At 41.3% G+C, this 24,456-nt stretch overlaps 1 protein-coding gene and 1 pseudogene across 6 annotated transcripts in view; both read right to left on the bottom strand.

Annotated features, from left to right (window-relative positions):
• Positions 1-24,456, bottom strand: part of Ano4 (anoctamin 4) — a 394,739-nt gene that overhangs the window by 60,826 nt on the left and 309,457 nt on the right. For all 6 annotated transcript variants that reach the window (XM_015998459.3, XM_015998460.3, XM_076554596.1 and 3 more), the window contains 4 exons: positions 15,968-16,074; positions 4,555-4,610; positions 3,122-3,243; positions 866-1,000 (listed from right to left, as the gene is read on the bottom strand). In XM_015998459.3, coding sequence (XP_015853945.3) covers positions 866-1,000; positions 3,122-3,243; positions 4,555-4,610; positions 15,968-16,074 — 420 coding nt within the window. The remainder of the gene's footprint in view (positions 1-865; positions 1,001-3,121; positions 3,244-4,554; positions 4,611-15,967; positions 16,075-24,456) is intronic.
• Positions 6,081-6,976, bottom strand: LOC102923820 (DNA-directed RNA polymerase II subunit RPB3 pseudogene; annotated as a pseudogene).

Raw genomic sequence — 24,456 nt, forward strand, 5'->3', positions numbered from 1 at the left:
AAACAGCCTCTGCATGTATTAACATTGCTTATCACCCTAATTATAAATAATCTTTATTTGCATATTAATAAATTAAACTCAGGGAAATACATGAAGAAAAACATTTGTTGTTGTATACCCCAAATTGTACTAAACGAGACCTTCACACCACATTTCCCCATGTGAAGCAATTTCATACTGAGTTATGGAAACAGGAGGATACCCCCACCTTCATTTCTATGCACATGATAAAAAAATCAATAAATTAGAGGAATAACTAAAGATTTTAATCCTGGGAGAAAACCAAGTATTATTAAAAATGTCATAGAAAGTAAAATATTTCTGTGGGCAGGAGGCAAAAATCACTCATTCTTAAAAGGAACATCATTGTTTAAGATCAGCATGGCCCAGCTCTGCAGTAAGATGTCTATGGGTATCTGAAGCCACATTCTGGTAAGGAAATCAAGGGATGGATTGGCATCTAGAGGCTGATCATTTAATAGGCATCAGTAATTTGGTGAAGAGTCTTTGTGGCTTAGGAGCAGAGAGATTCCTTGTAGAAATAGAGAACTCATGAAAATAGGATTGCTACCTATTATTCTGCACCAGCAGGTGCCAGTTTTAAGACAGGGAAAAACTCAGAAGGGGAACAACTTGTAGTCACTGAATAGGAGTGAGTTGTTCCACATGTCTGTCGGGAGTCGTAACATTTGCTTCCATGGTAGCAAAAGACCAAAGCTGTGTGGGCAAGGGACACAGGAAACCTGGAGAAGCTTTTGACTTTCCCACCAGAGACTGAGATTGAGAACGTAGTGAAAAACTATATATATTCAGACTGTGAATGACCTCCAAGCAAAAGCAAGCTCACCCATGAGTTTCCCCGTACCTGACTTGGCAGTGATCCAGAGTGGTGACACCATACAAGAAGACAAACAACCCAATGAAGGCCGCGGGGAAGAGCATGCCTGTGTACCAGCCCAGCCAGGCAAAATACAGTCCAATCTTCTCTCCAAAATACCGCCTGTTTGGGACACAAACACCTTGAAACCACAGTGATGTGTGAAGTTCAGGGTTATGACCCTTTGCTCAGTGATGTCACTTAGAGTGTTTTTCCTGGTAAAGCAGACAAGGGGAGCCAGGAGAAGACACAGCTATCTGATCAACGCAAAGCTCTGAGATGAACTTTCTCCCATATTGCTTTATGCCAGGGGAGTAGAATTACCCTGCCGCTGAAAGGACATTGTTATATACCAGCTTATCCTGAGAATACAGAATGGATTGGGAGGAGTCACAGTGAGAAAGGGAGCCAGGTAGGGGGGCTTGTGTCCTTGCCACCAACCAGATAATGAGCAAGGGCAGCAACCGGTGGGCAGGAGAGACTTGAGGATGTGAGGACACGGTCAGATTCAAGAGATAAAGAGAATGCAGCATCTACAGGATGAGAAGAATTTAAGATCTATGTTCTCTAGATGCTCCCCAATTCATTCCACTCAAGTCTTGGTAGACCAAGTCAAGGTCAACAGCCATCAGCTCTGCCCCACTTTTGTGAACATGCTGACCCACGTTCAGTCTTTTCCATTCACTGAACTGGTACAAACCTTACAAATTCTCTCACATATTTTATCTAATTACTCACAGCCTAGTAATTTTTTTCTAGTTGTTTCAAATACTCAGGGTCTTTTTCTCTTGTAAGAAACTGAGTTTCTCAACTCCAGAGATCACAGACTGACTATAAAATTCCAACCATAATGCTGTCCTCATGGAGGTGGTTTGCTCTAGCAATGCTCTTTAATTTCTCATCAGTGAAATTGTGTAATTAAAGGGGCAGAGACTGGAAGAAAATTTGCTTTTATTTTCCCTCCTCTGCTCCCCCCCTTTTTTTTAACCATACACTGCATCTGGTCAAAGGAAAATGATCTCATCTTGGGAAGTATTTTTTCCTCACTTGGGTTATCTGTATCATGTGGTACCCACAAAGAAGGGGATGCAATTTATCAATATCTTGGTCTATGAGGAATAAACATGTGGTAAACAGGTGCAATAGCTGTGGTGGGAAGAACAGCTACCTGGGAAGATGGAATATAAAGTGAGTTATCTTTTTATTACTCCCTTCTGAGTTCATATAATTTTTTATTTTATAGTTATTGTTTTTTATAGGGTCCAGATGTAAATGAAACATATCTAGCTAGTCTAAGGAATTAGATATGTCTCACTCTTTAATGAGGAATTCATGTTTGTGGATTGCTATCACTCAACCTTAAGAAATAGTCTTGAAATAAATAATGAGATGGTAGTATCCAATGCTGCCATGACACTTTGGACAGATCTAGACAATAAAAAAAAATATAAGTACACAATTATCACAAACTAACGGATGATTCATTTTTGAACTACAAATTAAAACAATCTTTCTTTAAGGATTATTCGTGTAAGATTAAAAGAAATGAATCGTGGAGCACCCTGGAATGAGAGTGCGTCATCTGCCCTGTTTGCACAAATCAGTGATTAACTGTTACCCCAAATGCTGGAAATCAGCAGTATTACAATTTCCAAATATGTTTCAACTTTCAAAGTTTTGGGTTTTGAAATACTTGCACATAGTGAGGCATCTTTAGAAAAGGACCTAAGTCTACACATAGAATTCTCTTCCATTCATGGCCATGTATTTTTACTCTGCCCCTGTATTGACTGACCTATCACAGGAGATCAGGTGTGGAACTTTCCCCTTGTCATATATTATTAGTGATCAGAGGATTTAGGATTAGAGAAGCAGTTTTGGATTTTTGGATCAGAGATAGTCAACTGTGGGAAGTAATATTCTAGATCATCACTAATCTATTTAATCAGTATTAACTCTCTTCTGGGTGACCTGTTCCTCATGGAGTCTTGTGGGATGTCTAACCCATCACCTCTGTCCCTTCCTTGGCCCTCCCCTGAGGTCCATCTGGTGGAAACATCCCCCTCAACAGAGTGCAGGTGGGTTGACCAGGAACAGCCAATGTCCTCTGAGAGGCTACCCTCTGGAAAAACCCAAGTCAGAGCAAGAGCTGAATGGGTCTGCCCCAAGTAAGCTTCCTCCAGAAGTCAGAATGCCCTCATTAGTCAGTGCAACGTTTATATGTGCAGTCAGTTAAAAACTCACCTTACAAGATCCAAAGGCTGGTATTTATACCACACACCCCAGGAAGCCCAGCACTCATAGAGGAGATGTCGGTGGTTCACTGCTCCGTGGGTTTTAATGGAGTTTTTACTTCTGTAACTTCCCTGGGAGAAGAACACCACTGCTGGTGAGGGATACAAAGTCACGAGGAACCAGAGAGTGACACCCGTGTCTTAAGGTAGCAGTGGTAGGAGGGGGTGACAGCAGCTAGGAAGGGCTTGTTCTCTATGAGAGGGGATGTACTTCCTCTTTAATCCACTATGCCTGCTCACCCCCGGCCACGTACAGACACAGGGTCAGGACCTGGGGGCGGGGCACACAATGCCCACTGAAACCCCTTTTTAGGCCATGTTAGCTAATAACCACAGGAAGCCACTTGATGCTTTGGGTGAGTATTAATGATCAGAGTCAGGAGCACGTGCCTCCAGAAAACCATGTGTCAAAGCTTTGGCTTGCTGTTCCATCAATGTCTCTTGGTAAGTTATGAGTAAGAGCACAGGCTATGGCTTCTAGTTTTCATAATAAAGAAGGTTTTAAAAATTCTGTCCAACCTTTGACATACTCTTGGTATTAAAAAATCAAGAAAAGAAACTTTACGTGTCAAAAACAATACATGTTTTGGAGAAACTTGTTGTTTATGCAGAGTTGGAGGACCATCCAAAGTATGTTGGTAAACAGTGCCCCACCCCCATCCCACTGGCCTTGTCGGGTGCAAGAGGGCAGGAGCTGTGGTATTTGTCTATATTTATACAATGACTCACCGTCAGAGCTCAGCCCCATTTATGGAGTGACAATTTCTAAATAATCATGAAGATTCTGTTTTTATAAACCTGGGGATAGATCTTGGATTAAATAATCCAGGAGCCATTAGAAAATTCAAGATAAGGGCTATCACCATTATACTTAGGAAAGTCATTACAAATGATTTATTAAAGTCCTATTTAGTACTAAGCAAATAAAGACACCATCATTACACATCTCACAATAATGAATACAATATTATTAATTTCTATTCATTACATTTGCTTATCTAATACTTTGAAAAAGTTTGCTCTCATTCTTTCAAAGAATAGCTATAAATGTATTTATTGCACAGTCTGTATAGTTCAGGAACATTTATCCTCCCTTGGTGCTTCCTTTCAATGTCTTTTTAATTGCATGACTTAGAGTCTCCAGTCATTTCTCTGGATTCATGCTGAGTGACTCTTGATTTAAGTGTTCTTTCAGTTACATAAAAAGAGAGAAATAAATAGACACTGAGGGAGAGATGGAAGGAAGCAAGTAGACGCTCTCTAATTACTAAACAAGTTAAATCAATTCTGAATGTATGCCTTATCAACAAATTAAAGGCTATTCCTAGAAGCCAATTTTAGTAACAAGAAATTGAAGACAGGTAAGGAAAGGAAACACAATACCTCATGCAGGGGAAAGGCAGCTTCATAGGAGCCATTGGTAAGCAAGCGGTTCAGACCTGCAGCGACAAGGAAGCCCATTTCAGTGAACATGGAGCTTGACTCTTCAGTGATCAGACTAAGTGAAGGCAGAGTGGCACTTCCTGGAAAACACAGCCTAGGTTTTCAACAGTGAGTAAAAACTAGTTTAGATACAAACAGATTAGGAAGGAACCTTTGTTATACACCAGGGCACTGGGATCAAGTGCTGGGAAAGCAGGGTTTGATTAGTTAAAAATATTAAATTTCTCAAGATTGGATATATTATGGTATATAAAGTGCACACTGTGTCATGACTGGTCTAGTCAAACTTATTAATATATACGTCGCCACCATGGTGTACATCAGATCTCTAAAGCCTGATTACTCTATATTCTACATGTAAGTGAGATCATGGAGTATTTGTCTTTCTGCGATTGGCTAAGCCCTCCAAGTTCATCCATATTGTCATAAGGCTTTTCAATGGCTGAATACATTTCCATTCTATACATGTATCACATTCACACTTAGATTGTTTCCATACCTTGACTGTTCTAAATATGCTGAATAAACACAGGCTCAGTTTGGAAAGTTTTTCTCAACATACTGATTTATTTGGATGTGTACCCCAAAGTTGGATTGCTGGAGAGTATGGCAGTTGAGTTCCAGTGCCTTGAGAAGCCTCTATGTTGTTTTCCATAACGACGACACCGTTCACTTTCCCACTGGCAGTTCACAGGGCTTCCCTTTTCTCCTCACTCCCACCAGCATCTACTCTCATCTTTTTTTTAATGTTGTGCTCTTTATTGCCAAAAATAAAAACTTGTAAAAAGACTATTACTGTTGATCAATAAATATCCCTTCCTTTCTGTGCTGGTGCGTGCTTTTCCCCAGGCTGCCTGGAAACCACTATGGGCATGTCTGTTCCTACCTGGAGACATGCTAAGGCAGGGCCTGAACTTTACTAAAGAGAAAGGAAATATGGGGTCTGAGGTACCTCCCGACTCCAAAAAATGTCAGGCCAGAGTATAAAGCAGCAAGTTCACTTGTGGACAGAGAGGATAGTCAGGGTCTAATACCAGTTCCAAAGGGTGACATCTCAGCTTAGGGACATCTGAAACTTCAAGTGCCAGTAAGCGGGCCCTGACCCTGAGAAGAAAGGTCACAGGCTGCTTCAGTGAAAGTCCTAATACTCAGTCTCAACCAGAAGCCTAAGGTAGGGCTGTGAAAACTCCTTTCCTTGGGTAGAGATTTAAACAGCTGGAGTGACCAGATGTCTAGGCCAGTGGCTCTTAATTAGGAAGCAATAGGGGCCCCCTACTAGTGAGCTAGGAAACAGGATGGAAAGGATGCCTAGGGTTCTGAGGAATACCACAGTGATCAATAAGGTAGGACCAGGGATGCTAAATGCCTCATAAAATACTGCCCTGTTGAATACCAGTGGAAGTCCTGGCAATCTCTCTGATGACCTTCCACGCAGCTTGAACAAATTGTAGTCTAGAGCTTCGAAACTAGAAGGGCTCCCAAGACCTGAAGGTCACCTTGAACCTAGTCTTCTGCAGCAGATTAGCTGTGGCTAGTTTATGGGTGAGTACGTCATTCTGGATCCCATGGCTTAGCTAAGTCTGTAAATCACTCAATTTCTTCTTTAACTCAGAGAGGACTTAGAAGACAATAGTTTCAGGGTACAGTGAGCCCCAGGACTCCACATTGTAGTAAAACCTCTCTGGCTTGCCAATAGGGTCATAGGGAGCCTGTGACTCATCCTCATCCAGCTTGGAGAACTCACTCTTTGGCTAGTCCTCAGATACACCTTGAGATACACCATGTGCCTAAGGACATTTTCTGGATCATATTCAAAAGCCACCCCTGTGGTTCCACTTGGCATGTTCCTTGTCAAAGCCCTTGTTGGCATAGGCTTGAAGTCTTAGCTCTTGGCCATTCTTCATCTTGACAATAAAGATGTCATCCTGCTCCACTTAGTCATTGGGGGTTGTTATCCAGGTTCCAGGATGTCACCGGAATAACCCAGGGGCTGTTGGAGATGAGATTCCCGAGATGTAACATGGTGAGTCTGGTCTTCATTGCACCTCTCGTCAAGAGTGGATTCCATAGAAGACTCGGGGCAGAACTCTTCACATGTGCAGTCCTGGGAGTACAGCAGCTTGTCCACAATGTCATCACTAGTGAGGGACATCTATCCAAGCCTGTGAGCAATGAATCCATTGTGAAGGACTGAGGAATTGGCATCAATCTGAATCTAGTCGATGGCTATGATGGGCACCTCGGTGATGAAGATCCTTTGAATGGAATTGGCCACCGCCAGGTCTGTGTTCTCGATAATGAACTTGACATTCCCTTTGATGAGTTCCATGACCCACATTGTTGGCTGGTTGGCGTAGGGCATTGCGACCCACAGCCAGTCTCCCATGCCCTATTCTTGTCCTTTTGGTAACAGCTATTCTAACAGGTATGAAGTGCTGTCTCTTTTGACTTGCATTTTTCTGAGGTTGATGATGTTGAGCAGCTTTTCACACACCTATTTTTCCAGGTGTATGCTTTCTGTGTAAAAAGTATCTCTTATAGTCCTTTGCTCATTTTTAAATGAAGTTATGAGCTTTTTTTTTGCTATTAAGTTTCTTAAATATTTTGGTTATCAAGCCCTCATCAGAAACATGGTTTGCAATTATGTTCTCCCACTCACTAAGTTGCTTTTCATCTTGTCGATTATTTCCATAGCTGTGTAGAGGCTTTTTGAGAATTGGGTTTTCGAAAAGAAAGATGGTGGCGTGTACCCAGTACAGTGTTGGTACAGAGAAGTAGTAGGGCATGCATGGGAGAAGCAGACCAACGTAACGCTAAAAGATCACTGTCTGCCAGGCACTCTCCTGACTTTCCTGGAAGCTTCCCCGGGGAAACAAACATCCTGTGCATTGGGCCAATGGCACATGACTTGGGACATATCCTCTTCCCCAAAGATCTACTTCTAAAATGGAAGAGTGAGTAGACATGTGGATTTAAAAAAATGTTTGAGGTGAATAAAGAAATCGAGGTGTGGCTAACATATAATAAGAAGCACATATTTAAGATGCATAGTTATTAAGTCCTGATATACATGTGCACTCAGGAAACCACCAACATGACCAAGACAGTAAACATATCTGTCACTTCAAAAGCTTTCTTATGCCACTTTGTAATCTGCCTCTTGTGCTATTAACAAGATAAATACTGACCTGTTTTTTGTCACTCTCAATTTCTATTTATTTTTTAGAGTCTTCTATGAATGTAGTCACCCAATATTTACTTCTTCTGACTTCTTTTATTCAGTATGAGACTTTTCCATATGATAAGCATTAGTAACTCCTCCCTCTCTTAAGATTTTTCTCATTATTTGTGTGTGTGTGTGTGTGTGTGTGTGTGTGTGTGTGTGTGTGTGTGTGTGTTGGACATGCACATGAGTGCAGGTACCCAAGTAGGCCAGAAGAGGGCATCAGACCTCTTGGAGCTGGAATTACAGATGGTCGTGAGCTGCCCAGCAAGGTGCTGAGATTGCCGGCAGGTTGTGATGGCGCACACCTTTAATCCCAGCACTCGGGAGGCAGAGGCAGGCAGATCTCTGTGAGTTCCAGGTCAGCGTGGTCTACAAAGTGAGTTCTAGGACAGGCTTCAAAAGTACACAAAGAACCCCTGTCTTGAAAAAAACCAAAAAAGCCAAGCCAAGCCAAACCAAACCAAACCAAACCAAACCAAACCAAACCAAACCAAACCAAACAAAAACAAAACAAGGTGCTGGGAGAGGAACACTGGTCCTCTGTAAGAGCAGCATATGCTCATAAACAATGAGTCCCAGCAACTCATTTTCTTTATTGCTGAATCCATCACATGGGTGTACAACAATTTATGTAGTTTCCTGATGATGGACATTTTCTAGCTTAAGTTTTGTTACATACAAAGGTCCTATTAGCATTAACATAAAAATCGTTGCTTATGTACATGGCTTTACTTTATCTTTGTTGTTTTATTCACTTTGTTTATTGAATCAGGGTCCCATGCTAGCTCTTGCTGGCCTGGAACTCCCTATGTAGCCCAGACTGACCTCAAACTCAGCACTTTTCTGTCTTCAATCTCCTGATTGACAGTTACTAATTATTATTAACTTCTACTTTCTTTGTCTCCTCTTCTGCTCTCTTCTCCCCACCTTACCTCATTCATTTCTTCTGTTTTTGAGACAGGTTCTTACTCTGTACCCTCTGAGGCCTGGAACTTGCTAGGTAGTTTATGATGGTTTCAGACTTGCAATCCTCTTGAATCTACCTTTGGAGCACTTTCATTTTGTCATGCACAATTCACTAGCAGCATGTTGAATTTCAGATTCCTCCATACCCAATGATACGGTATAGTCAGTCTTAAGTGTGCAGTGAGAGCTCATCTTTGTTTAATCTGTACCTCCTTGATGAAAAGCTTTTACAGGCTGCTGGTCATTGGCATGTCACACGTGAAGTGCCTGTCCACATCTAACAGCCATTCACGTTTTATAATACAGTTTTCAATGTGTTCTAGATATAGGTTATTAGATATATGCTTTGAAAATTTTTCTCTTATTGTGTGGATTCTCTTCTTGTTCTAAGATAATATTTCTCTGAAGAGTAAAATTTCAGTTTTTATGGACTTCAATTTATCTGTTTTTGTTTCTTTTATTTCCAGTGTTATACTTAAAAATATCCTCCATTAACCCATATCACAAATATTTTTGCCTAGACTTTTTTCCTTTAAATTTTTTTTATTCATTTTACATACCAACCACAGATCCCCCTCTCATCCCTCCTCCCACTCCCCGCAAGCTTCCTCCCCTGAACCCTCCCATCCCCTCCTTCAAAAGGGTAAGGCCTCCCAATGGAGAGTCAGCAAAGCCTGGTACATACAATTGATTGGCTAGACTTTTTATAGTGTTACTTTTACATTTAGATGTATGGTTCACTTAAGGTCTTTTTTGTATATGGGTCCAAGTTTGATTGTTTGAAATAGATTCTAATTATTATAATCTCACTATTGAAAAGGGAATCCTTTATCCACTGACTAGCTTTTAAGCCATTGACAATAATTGTTCAAATATGTGTGGTTCCATTTCTGGATTCTCTACGTTCCACTGACCTATTTGTCAACAATTAAACTACTACGACACTAATACTTACTGGAAGCCTGTAGTAAGTATTGAAATCAGAGCGGAATAGTTCTCCGTTTTTGTTCTCTTCACTCTGATAACCGAGCTTGCTGATTTCCTGCTGTTCTGTATTCAGCCTCTGGGTTGTGCCTGTGCTTCGAGTCTTTTCCATACAGTCCTATGTCTGTACCTTGAATCGCATTGCCTGTTTTCCTCCAGAAGTTTCAGCCTTTACATTAAGGGTACTCAGCCATATTGAATTTGAGTTTTGTTTGGGGTGAGACAAACAGATTTAGTTCCATTTTTTTTCAATGTGAATATACAGTTTCCCCAGCACCACGAGTCAAGACAACTATCTTTTCCCCATGTTTTTGATGCTTGAATGGAAGATCAGGTGGCCATATAGCCTTATGAATTTATTCTGTGCTATATTGTAAACAATCTTCTCTGGTTATGCCTATTGATTCATTAACTAATTTTTTTTTTTTTTTTTTTTTTTTTTTTGGTTTTTCGAGACAGGGTTTCTCTGTGTAGCTTTGCGCCTTTCCCGGAACTCACTTGGTAGCCCAGGCTGGCCTCGAACTCACAGAGATCCGCCTGCCTCTGCCTCCCGAGTGCTGGGATTAAAGGCGTGCGCCACCACTGCCCGGCTCATTAACTAATTTTTATGTGTCCATGTTTTCCTCTGGATTTAGAGAATTTTCTGCTATGATAGCAGTGAGTAGATTCTTTTTACCTTTAATTTTTACCTGTCCCATGGATTGTCTGGTTGGCATCTTGATCATACTACAGAGTTCTTGGACATTGTAGTCATGCTTATTCATGTGGTATTTTCATGATGTGGTCCTCCATCCTTGTATTTTTATTTTGAATTTGGTGATGCTTTTCAGTGTGATTTTTGTTTGATTTACTTAGATTTTCATTTCCATCTTGCTTTTTGCTTCTTTCTCAAAGAAGCAAAAGTCTCAATTTCCTTGCTGAATTTTTCTTCCATTTCTATAAATATTTTTTTTGTGTATATTTAAGACAGCATTTTGCTATATAGCTCAGACTGGCCTAGAACTTAGCTTCACAGCCCAGGCTAGCCTTGAATGCACCATACTTCAGCCTCCAAATTTCTCGTATACAGAAACCTGGCCATTTATATAAATATTTTTATAGAGAATGTGCTCTTTTGGGTGTTTCTTCTTACATATGTTAGGTGGGGTTTGTTTAGTCCCAAATACTCATTACTCATGAGAGACTCTTATGAATACTTTATCAGTGTTTAACATCTTAAAATAATTTTTCATGCATTTTAAATTTTATTCTTTCAAACAGTGTTACTTCAGGTGTTTTCAGATCAAAATTTGTGCAGCTTCCTAAAATGAACCCTAGTCTTCCCGTTTCCTCTTCCATGATGGTCCCCGAGCCTTGGGGAAGGATGTATGATGTAGATGTATGAGATAGATGTCTCATTTGTGGTTGAGCACACCTCAGTCACTTACTTTCTGCACTTTGACCAACTGTGGATTTCTGCACAGCTGTGGTCTCCCCCCATGGTCAAGTCAGTCAACATCCAGCATAAAGTGGAAGAGGTTCCTGAGTAACTATCCCTCACTGAGGAGTTATATTACAGCTGATGACATCATGGGCAGGGACAGCCAGTTGTCTTTGAGAATGTGGCTCCTGGTAGTCAGCCATACTGCAGTGAATAGCCCCATACCCAGAAATATAAGTGTAGCACAAATTGTAGTCAATGGCTTATTAAACTTTTTTAAAAAAGAGCACAGACATTAGGGAGCATTAGGGAGGTAGGGATGGATCTGGGAGGAGTTGAGGGGATGAGTTGGGAGCAAATATGTTTCAAATACTTTGTATGAAATCCTCAGAGTTAACCAAATAGTTTTTTATGACCTCTAATAGCATCAACAGATTTTTATGTCTCTCAAGTGGCTTTTATTCCTTTTTTGAAGAATGTTCTTTATATGTCAGATCCTGACCTAACCTAGCCTAACCTAACAGGAAATTGCATGTGACCTGATTCACCTCTATCATTCAAGAATCACAGTAGCACCCCGATGGCTTAAGATGCCTGACATTAAAGTAAGTCTAAGGAGCACACTTAAGGTGCAAATATTAGGTGACACTTGCATTTTATCTAACACATATAAGTCCTTCAACAGATACCTTTGCAATGAATGAGTAAATTATTGATTATGTAGAAAGCTTGGGTTTCCTGGAATCTAGTTGAGAATTAGAAAAAAAAAAACAGGACTCCCAGGGACCTATTGGATGCTGAGGATGGCTTTGTCTAAATTCCACTAGTATTTATAGTCTGTCTTCTTAACTCTCCTTCTAAACACAAGACTTGAGAATAAAAATCAATTTCAAGAGTAATTGTATATATACATGTACATAAATAGATCTTTGTTGAGTTATTAATTGCCCTGTTTTGAAAGTGGGGTTTACTAGATTTGATTTTCACAGTTGGAATACATTCAGAGTGAGGTTGAAAACCTTACACAGTGACAGTTTACACTCCACTAAAATACCTTTATGAATCATGTCTAGAAATCAATATTCTTGTGTTGCTTCTGATCAATGTTGTCTCATGCAAGGTGACATTTTGAGAAGGGTTTTCAGCAGAAAACAACATAGGCTGAACACTAAGTTCAGTTTTCTTCTAACATGTTTTCTTCCATTTATGAAACCAGAGATGACAATGAAATATTAGATAAACAAATCATTTGTAGTTTTACTTTATATTTTCCAGCCAATTACTCAGGCTCACAATTTGCTGGTTGACAATTTATTCTCTGATTGATTTTCTCATTCAACATCCTGCCATTTCTTCTTTACCAGTTTTCCAAACACTTGTTGTTTAATCATTCATCCTTTGTGGTGCTGGGAATTAAATCTCAGGGCTGTGCTCTACCACTGGGTATCATCTTTGGCTCCTTCCCAGATTTTAAAAATGCAGTCCTTGGTTAGAATCCTTCTTCTTCATGAACTGAGAAGTTTTCTACCAAGACTCTTGCCGACAAGCAACGCTGCGGCATTCAGTGCTCCTTGGGAATACTGAAAGTCAGACTCTCTCTTCTTTGTATTTCCTCTCGGTTAGTTGTGAGACCAGCTCAAAATTTGAGATGAAAAAAAAATTGGCATCATAATTGCCCCATGGTGCTGCTGTAAAGGTTTTTTGATTATGTAAGGATGGTGAAAAGGAGACAAACATTTACTGATTTATCCTTCTGGACAGTAGACACCAATGGTACAAAGATGTGTAAGATCACTCCTTCAGAGTTAAGAACATGCTATCTTAACTAGTACTCTTCAGTAGTAGATGGTCAACCTACTAGTGTATTATGAGTTGTGACATATGCCAATAATGATAATATAAATGTTACTAAAGTCATTATTTTTGAGAGTTATTTTTAGTTTTTGAAATAGTCCTTAATAGCTCTTTCCACAATTCCACATTGACTCACTTGCTATTTAGCATGTTTAATAAAACCATGTGAACTGAAAAAATATGATAGAAAGCTTTGCACAGCACAACTGAAGTTTGTCTTAATAAATCACTTTAGAGGAATCAACATGAAGAAAGTAATTTAGGTACTATTTAAATTATTTAGGAGATCGTGTCAACGGCGGTTCTCTTTAGGTGGCAGATTTGCATAATGTGATTGAAAGTATCTCAAGACAATAAAATGAGGTGTATGTGACAAACAGTAAATATTAACAAAAAATAGCTGGGCAGTGGTGGCTCAACCCTTTAATCTCAGCATTTGGGAGGCAGAGGTAAGAAAATCTCTATGAGTTTGAGGACAGCCAGGACTACACAGTGAAACCCTGCCTCAACGTTCCCCACTCCCCAGCCAAAAAAAAAAAAAAAAAAAAAAAAGTCACAGGAATCCAGAAGAAGGAGGAATTGTCTCCAGCCAGAATGTCACCAAAGACATAGAAAAGACATGTCTTAAGGGAGGATGACTCCTGCAGAGACGATGGGCTATGTTCAGTTATAATGTCACCCATGTTAAGAAGGACATACATGAACTTCAGTCTCCTCAGATCCAGCTGCCACCGATGCTCTCTGGATATTCCATGCCACACGTATTCAGATGTGGAGCATCCACTTCTCTCCATTACATTTTACTTTGTGCAGTTCAGCATTAAAATAATCCCCTCCCCATCCCCCCTCTTCACAGCTTCATTATGCTAGTGACTCACACTGAGCCGGAGTCCACGGAGCTCAAATCTGTTCCTCTCACGGTGCTGTTGGACAACACTTCTCCCACACCCCATAGGGTAGCTGTTTTGCTGAATCTGCGTGTAGGCCATCACATTTACAAACTGTTAAATGTTGTCTCTCTGGGCTTGGCAGAGCAGCCGAGATGTCTGTGGCGGTGGATCCAGTGGCTAAAACGATTTACACAGCTGTCCAGCCTTACACACAGGAAGAGTGATGAGCAGGTCATTTCCGCTACAAGTCAGTAGTGGATGTATTGCCCCTCAGCGCCCGAGGCGTCTTCACTCGGCTTCTCAGCAGTAGAAGTGGACCTTAAAGGTATTTCTGGGTGTTGGGTGACACAGTGCTGGTTGAAGGTACTGGGTGGACGCTGATGGAGGAAGCGACTTTGCTTCCTTGATCCAGTGCCTCCTTCACCAAATTTCTTCAGCATCTGCCTCTGTAGTACTAGCACCTGCAGTGTGTGGTGACTGAGGGCATGTTTCTTGGTATCTTTATACATGGATCCATGGGATAATGCTGCCCTGGAACCTTCTAGACAACTGTCCCGAGTATTCCAAAAAAGCAGGTCTCCAGCGAGTCTCCAGCAAAGTCTCCAGCTTCCATGGTAGCTTTTATACCAGGTCTAGTCCTCAGATGGAGGACTGGAATCATGGAAGGCTGAAATCCCAGGAGACTGGAATCCATGGAGGACTGGTGTGGTGATATTGTGTTCCCCAATATATTATGCACCTTAATAAACTTATCTGGGGTCAGAGAACAGAACAACTGCTAGATAGACATAGAGGCCAGAAAATGGTGGCACACACACCTTTAATCCTAGCATTCTGGAGGCAGAGATCCATCCGGATCTCTATGAGTTCAAAGCCACACTGGAAACAGCCAGGCATGGTGACACACAGCCTTTAATCCCAGGAAGTGATAGCAGGAAGCAGAAAGGTATATAAGGTGTGAAAACCAGGAACTAGGCTGGTTAAGCTTTTAGACTTTTAGCAGCAGTTCAGCTGAGATTCATTCTGGATGAGGACTCAGAGGCCTCCAGTCTGAGGAAACAGGATTAGCTGAGGAATTGGCAAGGTGAGGTAGCTGTGGCTGGTTCTTTTTCTCTGATCTTTCAGCGTTCACCCCAATACCTGGCTCTGAGTTTGTTTTTATTAATAAGACTTTTTAAGATTCGTGCTACAGACTGGAATCACGGAGGACCTGCGATTATCCTCTCTACTCCTATGTTCCCATCCTTGGTCAGCCAGACCTCCACAGCTCCAATCCTGCCATAGTTATTTATATTAAGATCTCCTTGTTCCAACGATGGATGCTTTTGTCTTCTCATTATACCTTGACTGATAGAGATCATTATTCAAGTAACACTTTTTGCTGGGACAGAGATATGGACAAAGCCACCCAAGCCTTCCTGATATATAATAGCCTATTTAGTAAGGCATGATCATATCACATGGAATTATTCTTATAAAATGCCTAAAATATAATGTTTGAAGGCTGTTTAATGGGAGGGAGAGATTTTTTGTACAACTCCATCATTGCTCTTGTGGCTCCCCTTCAGGTGACACCCCACCTTTCCATCATCCCACATGGACTGTGCTACTCTCAGCTCAGTTCAGATTTCAGTGTTTTGGTGAAGATTTCTCCTACCCCTCAGCTAGTTCTGCAGTTTACCTTCCAAGTGTCACCTTTTATCATTTCTTCATGTTAGTTATTATATTTATGTGTTCTTTCAGCTTTTAATATATAAGCTGTAAGAAAAAACTACATTTATCCCCTTAATCCCTTGCCCATGGATGCTCCGTAAACATCTGCCAGATTGAGAGAATGTGTCAGTGATCATAGATAAATGAGATAAAACGCTGTTTAAAGAAGGTAATTAAGGGTGCTAAGTGCACTTGTGAATTCTCCATCAAGCGGGTAGTGAGAGGGCGTAAGGAGGCCCAAGGAGAAGGTCTAGAGAATCCCCAAACGTCAAGTGTTTGTAACACTAACAATGTACTCACCGATTTTGTTCTTTCCCTCTTCATACTTTATTCTCTGTAAAATATGATGCACGATTCTGCTTCTGGTGGCATTGTTGAAGAAAGTGTCTTTGTTGTGTATGATGAAGCTGTACACACACATTGAAAACACAAGTTGAAGATTAGTGGGAGTTAAGAGAATTTGCCTGTTCTAATTTGGTGCTGCTGAGATGGGGGCATTTTCAACCCAGTCCTAGAGGGTATGTCTGGGACAGCACGAAAGAGCCCAGAGATCACACCAGGGCAACTCACAACTCTGAACAGTTTTGGTTCTTGGGATCTTGGGCATTGATAGCATAACAGTGGAAAGGAGTCAGGGCTTCATAAAATTAAGAAACCTTAAAACAGGTTAACAGCAAATTTAGGTCTTGTATTTTGTTTTTTCTCAATAGGGTGAATTCTGTTTTTATCTTCTCATGTGTTTGGCCCTGCCCTCTCCCATGCTGTGATCATGGACTGCTTCCGGGAGTTTAAGATTCAAAGTTGGCTTGAGCAATGCAGATGGAAGTTAGGTAATAAGATCCAGTTTGGGGCGGACTAAGGTGAGAACTCAGTGTCTGGGGCTCAGCCCTGAGCCTGGCCTCTCTTGCCATATCCTTTCCTGGTGAGGACTTTCTAGAGCAGACACTTAAGATTTTTTTCTCTCACTTAGTCATCTGGCCAGCTCCAGTGTTTGTGGAGAGCTAGCTTCTGGATTCTTTTTCTCTCTCCTCCTCCTCCCAACAATAATGTTGACCTTTCATTTCTAATAGCCATGCCACTCTAAGGACAGGGTTCTCGGGTAACAGACAGAATGTCTAAGGCCATATAGTTCACCATGAAGTCATGTCTTCCCTTCCCCCATAACATGATGAGTTACAGACTACCATCAATATTATACATGGAGTTACTTCCCCAAATATAAGGTTTATCAACCCAGTTGGTTTATCAACCCAGTTGGTTCTTCCTAGAAGTGGAATGCCATGTGAAGGCATGTAAGTGTTGGTAGCTATCTCTTCCAAACTAAGCATGGGGATCATTGTTCCCTTAAGTTTCCACGGTCCCTAATTGTACCCCTACTCCTTCAAAGAGCAATCCTCCTGCCTCTAAACTGTTTCTCTTACATCCATTGACCATTATGTTTACACTTTTTCACCAGATGTTTACAGAGGATAATCTATAAGGCACTGATAAGGAAAACCGATCAAATCTTTGTCTTTGAGATTAAGTCTGGTGAGGAAGGCAGGTCATGAATGAAAGGAACCTGCTCCTATGTCAGGGAAGGGCACACTCCTCCTTCATTCGCATGAACGTTTTCCCATTTAAGAGTGTGAGCTGACTTAGGAGAAGTGGCTGAGACCTAATTCCGTAGCTCTAGTATCTCAGAAGTCGTTAGAATGCAGGGATGGGAGAGCATTGAAGGTTTACATCAGGGAAATGACCACTGCATGTGTTTCTTACAGAAGATGGGTTCTTGGGAGTTGACCAGGGAGAGGAAGAGACAAAAACTGGCCCAGAGGAAGGATGTCCTACTTTAGCTTCATTTTAGGACTCAGATTGGGAAGTGGGAGACATATAAGGAGAAGAAAACCAGAGAATATGGAGTCATGAAAACTGCGTCAGCTGACTCCTTGGAGAAATATCCACCACTCCCCCCCCCCCCCCGACTTTGCTTCCTTTGCAGTCCCTCCCAGATGTGGCTCTACAGGGACAGAAGAGAAGGCGGAGCAGATGGAGCAGCTGCAGCCCTTCTCTGATTCCCACTTGGGTTTTCTTGAGATATTTTATGGTATCAAAGAGTAAAAGGGGAAATTCAAGAGTTACATCCAAATGCCTTTCTTTTTAAACTTGTCCTTCTCTGCTTGTTCACCTTATTTGAGACAAGTCATTACATTTTAATGTCAAATAAAGATGTCATAAACAAATAGTCAGCCATTACAAAGCCCATTTGGACTTACATCAGAAAGCCCACAAGCTCAATCACATTTGATGGGACAATCAGAGCCAAAGGCTCATGTCTCCCCCATTAAACGGTTTTCTGCTTCCTTCCCTTTTTATGGCACCATTTACATCTCTGAGCACATGTGATAGTTCTCTACAATAAATCCTACAGATAAGTTACAAATTTGGTTTCCCTCTTCTTTATATCTAGGTTGTCCTAGAATCAGGACAGTCTCTAGTGTGAGCAGACATAGTGGGCATGAGCCAGACACCATTCTAAGCATCCCAAATACACAAACTCATTCACTCCGTTCAACAACCTGTGAGGGAAAGAACTTATTTGTTAAATCTTACAGGCAAAGGATCACCGGCATAAGCCATGTACCCCAAATCATTTAGCTAATAAGGTGTGGAGTCAGGATTAGAACTCAGGTATTCCTGGCTGCAGAGGCTAACTTCCTGACTAACCCACACCCATCTGCTTTTCTCTCTACTTTGGATACCTCCTACCTCCTGAAGGTTGGCACTTCCTGAGGTCAGGCCAGCTACTCTATCTGGAATGTTCCTGTTCCTACTCACTTTGTATTTCAGCTCAGGCAATATCTCCCTTGAATACTCTTAGTTGATCCCCCTCTCCATCATTACCATAAACCATGTCATTATGAAGAGAAAGGAGCAAAAAAAAAAAAAAAAACCACTGATGGGATGAGGAGGGATACAGGAGCTGAGCCTTGGGCATGCTCAGCATCTCTGATTCACCTCTGAGACTCTGAAGTCAAAGAGACCCCAGTCTATTCCTAACCTTTGCCATGTACTATCTGGCATTGGGTCATATTTGGGAGTTGAGGTTAGCTCATGTTACTCTCAGAGGATATATATATATATATATATATATATATATATATATATATATATGAATTGGGTAAGATGACAAACAGTTTAATATTTGGGAAGGTCTCAGAGTTAGTGGTCTTCACAACTATTGGCTCTGCTACCCTGGAGTAGGACCTCACTTGCATCCCTGGCTTCTCCATGTCAGCTTCTTGCAGGCAGGAATATAGAATGAGCATGCTACATTCCTCATACTAGCACAGGGCAAAACACATGCTGATCTCTAAAGGGGCTGACCTTCTGGAGAACACTAGCTATCTTATCCTCTTATACCCTGGCCTCTTATCCAGTTCTTGGAGCTCTTTCTACCCGTCCTATTTCTTCCAGGGATCAATTGAGTCATTCTTTCAACACCACATGTGTAAGGACATCTGGCAGGTGGTAGACTCTCTCTCTTAAATAGGAGGAATTGGAGAAGGGACAGTGATAGTTCACTATACTATAGTTCTTGGTTTTTTTTTTTTGTTTGTTTTTTTGTTGTTTTTTTTTTTGCTACAAAAAAATCACACACACATGCATGGACATAGACACTGACACACACACATGGACATGTTCACAGACACTGGCCTGATCAATTCTGGCAAATACATGTCTTAAAGCCACGAGTCTCTGAGAAAGGATCCGCAAGCTTAGACACTTGCCTCTGATCTTACAATCCTCTGGGAGGATGGTAAAGGAGTGAGGAGTCTTCGGGGGCCATTTGGCCACGTTTGCCAATATCATGCACATATCTTCCTATATCTTCTAATCTGAACTTCTCTTTTGAAAATGCATTCCACCGATATAATTGCCCACATGGAATTGGGCAATTATATCACATGCCCAGATGTACAGGAATGCTCAAGGCATGAATTATAATAGTAAAAGCCAGAAATAGGCTATCTAGTTCTTCAAGTGGGGGATAAGACAAACAAGCTGTGATACTCCTCCCTAGAGGAGACTCTGTAGCTGGGAGGAGGCCGATGTGCACAGTAAGTCCTACAAATGTCCAAACTGAGCCAGACATGGTGGCACCAGCACCGTATGGGAGGAAAAAAAGGTTCAGACAGGTAAAGGGCTGTTTATGTCAGGGGAGGACATGTACACACAGTTGTATTGACACACACATTTGGTGATCCGTGTGTAGAATGACTGTAGGAGGATGTATAAGATGCATGTTTATGTGTGTATGCATGTCTGTGTATAATGTCCTGGCACACTAGTTGTCTCAAATGGAGAATAAGATATCTGGGGAGATGGGATGGAAACCCTGCGCGCACACTTAGGGAAATTATCACTTGTGCTGAAAATTGCTTGGACTAAAAGTTGAAAAGAAAATCAAGGCGAAATGAATTTTGTTCCGAGTCTTTTCCTAGCTTTACCATGAAAGACAAGGAGAATAAGTTTCTAGATTGGTAGAGGAGAAACTCTGGGGTCATAGCTTGATATATTCCTCTCCTTATTCTACCTCTTTACAGGGTTATGTAGCATCCCAAGACACACAGAAAATGACAAGAAGGAATTGGAAAACCATCTGCTGAGTCTGCTGACGTGGCGCATAACAGTTAAGAAGGTTTGCTTTTCTTTCAGAAGACCCAAGTTCAGATCCAGCACCCATGTCAGGCTGTTTATAACTGTCTGTACCTCCAGCTCCACCCTTTGCTGGTCTCTATAGGCACTCACACACATGTGGCAGACATGTACACACACATATACACACACACATAAAAGAATAAAAAAAATTTAAGGAACACCTACTTATTTCATGTCTTGTTATTATTTTTTTTGTAAAAGGACCTTTTAGGAACACAGTTTGCCCATGTGCTTGTGTGTGTGTGTGACAGCAGCCTTTCTAGATGTCACTGTCTTCCTTGGAGAGGGGGGTGGGACTTGCTAAATGATGGACAGGTGAGCCTGATCCAACTACCTCCCTGCTAGGGTCTCAACTCCTGATTCTTATGGTGGTCAGCAGCCTTAGTTTTTAGTATTAGAGTCTCAATGTTCTTTTTGCCAGGAGAGGAGGGTCGGGAAAGGACTCACTGTGGAGCTAGTTTTAGCTACAAACATCTCAGTGTTATGTTTGCTTTTTACTGATTAGTTCTTCCAATGGGCAACTATTCACAGCAGTACAATGAGATATGCCGAGCTGTTTCACAATAAAGAGCATGCCTTTTCTTTGCAGAGCACTGTACACTGGGAGTGTGTATAATACAGCGGAGTGGGTGGAACATGGGTAAACACAGGTAGTATATAACCATATATTTTTAGTGCAGGAAATGCAAAGGTGAAACTAACCCAGCTCCTGCCCTCAGCCATGATCCTAAACTTGCTGGATAAAAAAGAGGCAAACGTTCAAGGGTGTGAGTTGGGGAAAGGTGCTCCTTAATGCTTAAGTGAGAGTCAGCTTATGAAATGTGTCAAGAAGACAGCCATTTTTTCCTAAATGTCTTCGTAGACTGTGCTCATCAGGATTAAGAGTTCATTTTTGTCACATTCTAGATTACTCTAATCTGAATAGCTGGAGTTCAACACTTCAGAACAGAAATCTCAGCCATAACAAAAGTGTTCTCCATCTTTGCTCTCCAATATGGTTCCCACCCACTTTATGTATCTACTGAGAATTTGATCTATGGATAGTGTACCTAAGAGGGTAAATTTCAATTTAATTAATTTTAGTTGTGGCTAGTAGACTCCAAATTGACAGTGCAGGCAACAGTTACCTACGTCATAGTTGATCCTTGGGGTACCATGCAGCACCCAGTTCTATCTCACTGATGGGATATCAACCTGATGTTTGCTTTTGGAAACAGATGAAGCACAGGAATGCTAAGGAGTGAGGATTGCCCTATAGGGCCATTTGTAGACTGCCATAAGACTTGGGTTCCAGTTTTATGGTCCCATGAAAGCTGTGTCTTCAATAAGTCTCTGAGTCTTTCAGGAACATAGTTACTTGTTGGGAAAAAGAGGGTTATAATGCCTTATTGCTCAAGGACAGGGTTAGATATCATCCAAAATAAAACTTTTGATCTCTAGCCTTATAAAAGAAAACTTGTCTCTTCCTCTATTCCCTTTTAAAAGAGAAAGAGACTGCCATCTACTCAATTTCACATGTCACAAACTTGAATGCATCCCTCACCCTCTTTCCTCTCATGTCCAACATCCAGTCCATCCAGCTCTTTGGATTCCTCTTCAACTACCACCCTGAATTTTTTGAGATCATTAGAACAAGTGCTCTCAACAGTGTGAAAATCTCCATGATTTAAAATTTCAAGGAGCAACTTTGTCAGGAAGTATTTAAGAATCTGGAAGTGGTGTTCTGCAATTATTTGATAATTGTAGCTATCTAATTGACCTTTACATATTTAAAAGCCTAAGACGTGTCAAAGCAGGAAGAAGAGCCAGATGACATACTGGGGCAAGCTTCTTGTTTCTGAAATGAAGTAGCCTGGACCCTGTGTCAACTGGATCTCAGGATGAATCTATAGGTGACGGCTCTGGGTGCCTTGGTTTTTGGCTCCCAGGATGAAAACAGTGTCTATTATAGTTATTCTGACCTTGTCTTGTCACTACATATTGGACATGTAGGAACAGAACACTTATCGTTCTCATTCACAGGTTTCTGGCCACAGCGGAGCTGGAGCCAAGGATTTTCATCTGTATCTAACCTAAGACAAAATAGCATATCCTATGCTTTGAGCTTCATGTAGCATTGGAATGAGAGCTGGGGTGTGAATGGATTCTCCCATCTGTCTGTCTGTCTCCCTGCCTGCCTGCCTGTCTACCTACCTTATCTCTATATCTATCCATCTATCCATCATCTATCCATCTATCTATCAAACTCATTATCTATATTGTTAGCATACGAGAGAAGCCCCCTAGAAAGATCAATAGTCATGTATGTAATATAGCAAGAATGTTTATTTCCAGCTTTTGGGGATGGCAAATAGTGACCCCCAAAGAGGGTCACAAGTTCCTTTTAAGCAGAGTTAGGGGAATTCAAGGGAGAAGGGATTGATCTGGTGCTGATTGGTAGAGGTCTGGGGGCTGATTGGTGGGAGGCTGTAGTGGTTAGGGGTCCATTGGTGGTGGTGGGTCTAGTGTCTGGGGGCTTGTTAATGAGAGGATAGGGAAAGCTATCTTTAGCTAGCAGAAGTCTAGCGTCTAGGGGCTTATTGACGAGAGGGTAGAAAAAGCTCTCTTTAGCTAGCAGAAGTGTGTGGGGCATCCGCTGAGCCAGCAGAAGGGGCTTCGGGGTGCCTGCTGAGCCAGCATGAGGCTGGGGGGCATCTGTTGATTGGTTGCCCCTAAGTTGTGGTTTTCCTGAGAATTGTTTATTCAACTCCAGTCCATTCTAGTGAACCGAAACTAAGGCCTGGTCCATGTCAGGGCTGCCAGGTGAGCCTGTTATGGCCCTGATTTGGCCACCTGGTCCTCTCATTTGTCTGTAGCAGACAATACTCTTCCAGTGAACTATATATCCCCAGCTCACCAGTGCACCATCCACGTGTGGAAAGTGTGATTAAGTTATAGCCAGAGAACACTATGGTGGGTAATAAAAAATGACCAAAATTCATCCTTATCTTAATTCCTCCTTTCTGCTTTGGGATGTGAATTTCTTGCTCTTCACACCAATAGGTGATGTCTATCCCTTCAATTCGTGAATGGGAACAGGACTTTTGACTTGCTTAGAAGGGTTGTGAGAGAAGTGATCTCAGACATGGCTCTTCACTTACACCCTTAGCACCTTGGGTTGCTGCCCCATCTGGCAAGGTGAAAAGCCTGAACTAGCCTCTCTGAAAATGAGACAATACAAAGAGCTGGCCCCAAATACCAGGGCAGCCAATGAAGAGTTACAGCCATGTGTTGATTCCACATGAACCCAACAGATGACTCTCCCAGCTGAGTCCAGCATAATTGCAAATATGACTGTTGTTTAAACCCAGTGAGTTTTACAGTAGCTTGTTTGGGAGCAAAGCTAAGCAATGGGCCTTTCCTGGTGGCTGAAGTTACATTACTTCATAATACAAAAAAAGTAAAGGTTAATCTCTTAAAAATAAATATTTCAGAAAACTTTCTTAATTAGACTTTTAAATAGAGATTTCTATTTTAACAGAGAGAGGCAAAGGTGATACAGTTAACTGTCACTTAAATTATGTCCTCAAATTAATGAAAAGCTAAGTAGGAACAAAGCAACCAATTAATTTTTTATGTGACAAGGCCTATTTTGAGAGTTTTCTGGGCTTTAGGCAACCGGAGTGCAAAAGCTTAATTTTTTTATCTTAAGTGTGCTTGTTAAGAGAAAAAGAATGGGGGGATTATCATATCAAATATATAATAGTCAAAGTTCAGACAGGTAAAGATTTCCAAGTCTCCTCTAAGGATTAATGTGATAAGCTACCGGAATAGTAGGGCTTAAAAAATTCAAATAGTTACTTCTAATTGCGCTTCATGATAGCATCTTTACTAAGAGTTAAATATGAATTTAAAAAAATCTGCTGCTGAGGCTTCTAGCTAGAGATGGGAAATTAAGTACTTGCATTCAATTTGTGTCTCCCCAAAGCCATGAAGATGTAAAGGAGCATGTGCACACGGAATATCCAAACACACAGGTGAGTATAAGCAATTAAGACAGAAAAGGAACTAAACTCCAATTCTTGAAGTGAAAAGTTAAGTGAGTCAAA

This window comes from Peromyscus maniculatus, chromosome 18, assembly GCF_049852395.1.
Source record: "Peromyscus maniculatus bairdii isolate BWxNUB_F1_BW_parent chromosome 18, HU_Pman_BW_mat_3.1, whole genome shotgun sequence".
Lineage (NCBI taxonomy): Eukaryota > Metazoa > Chordata > Mammalia > Rodentia > Cricetidae > Peromyscus > Peromyscus maniculatus.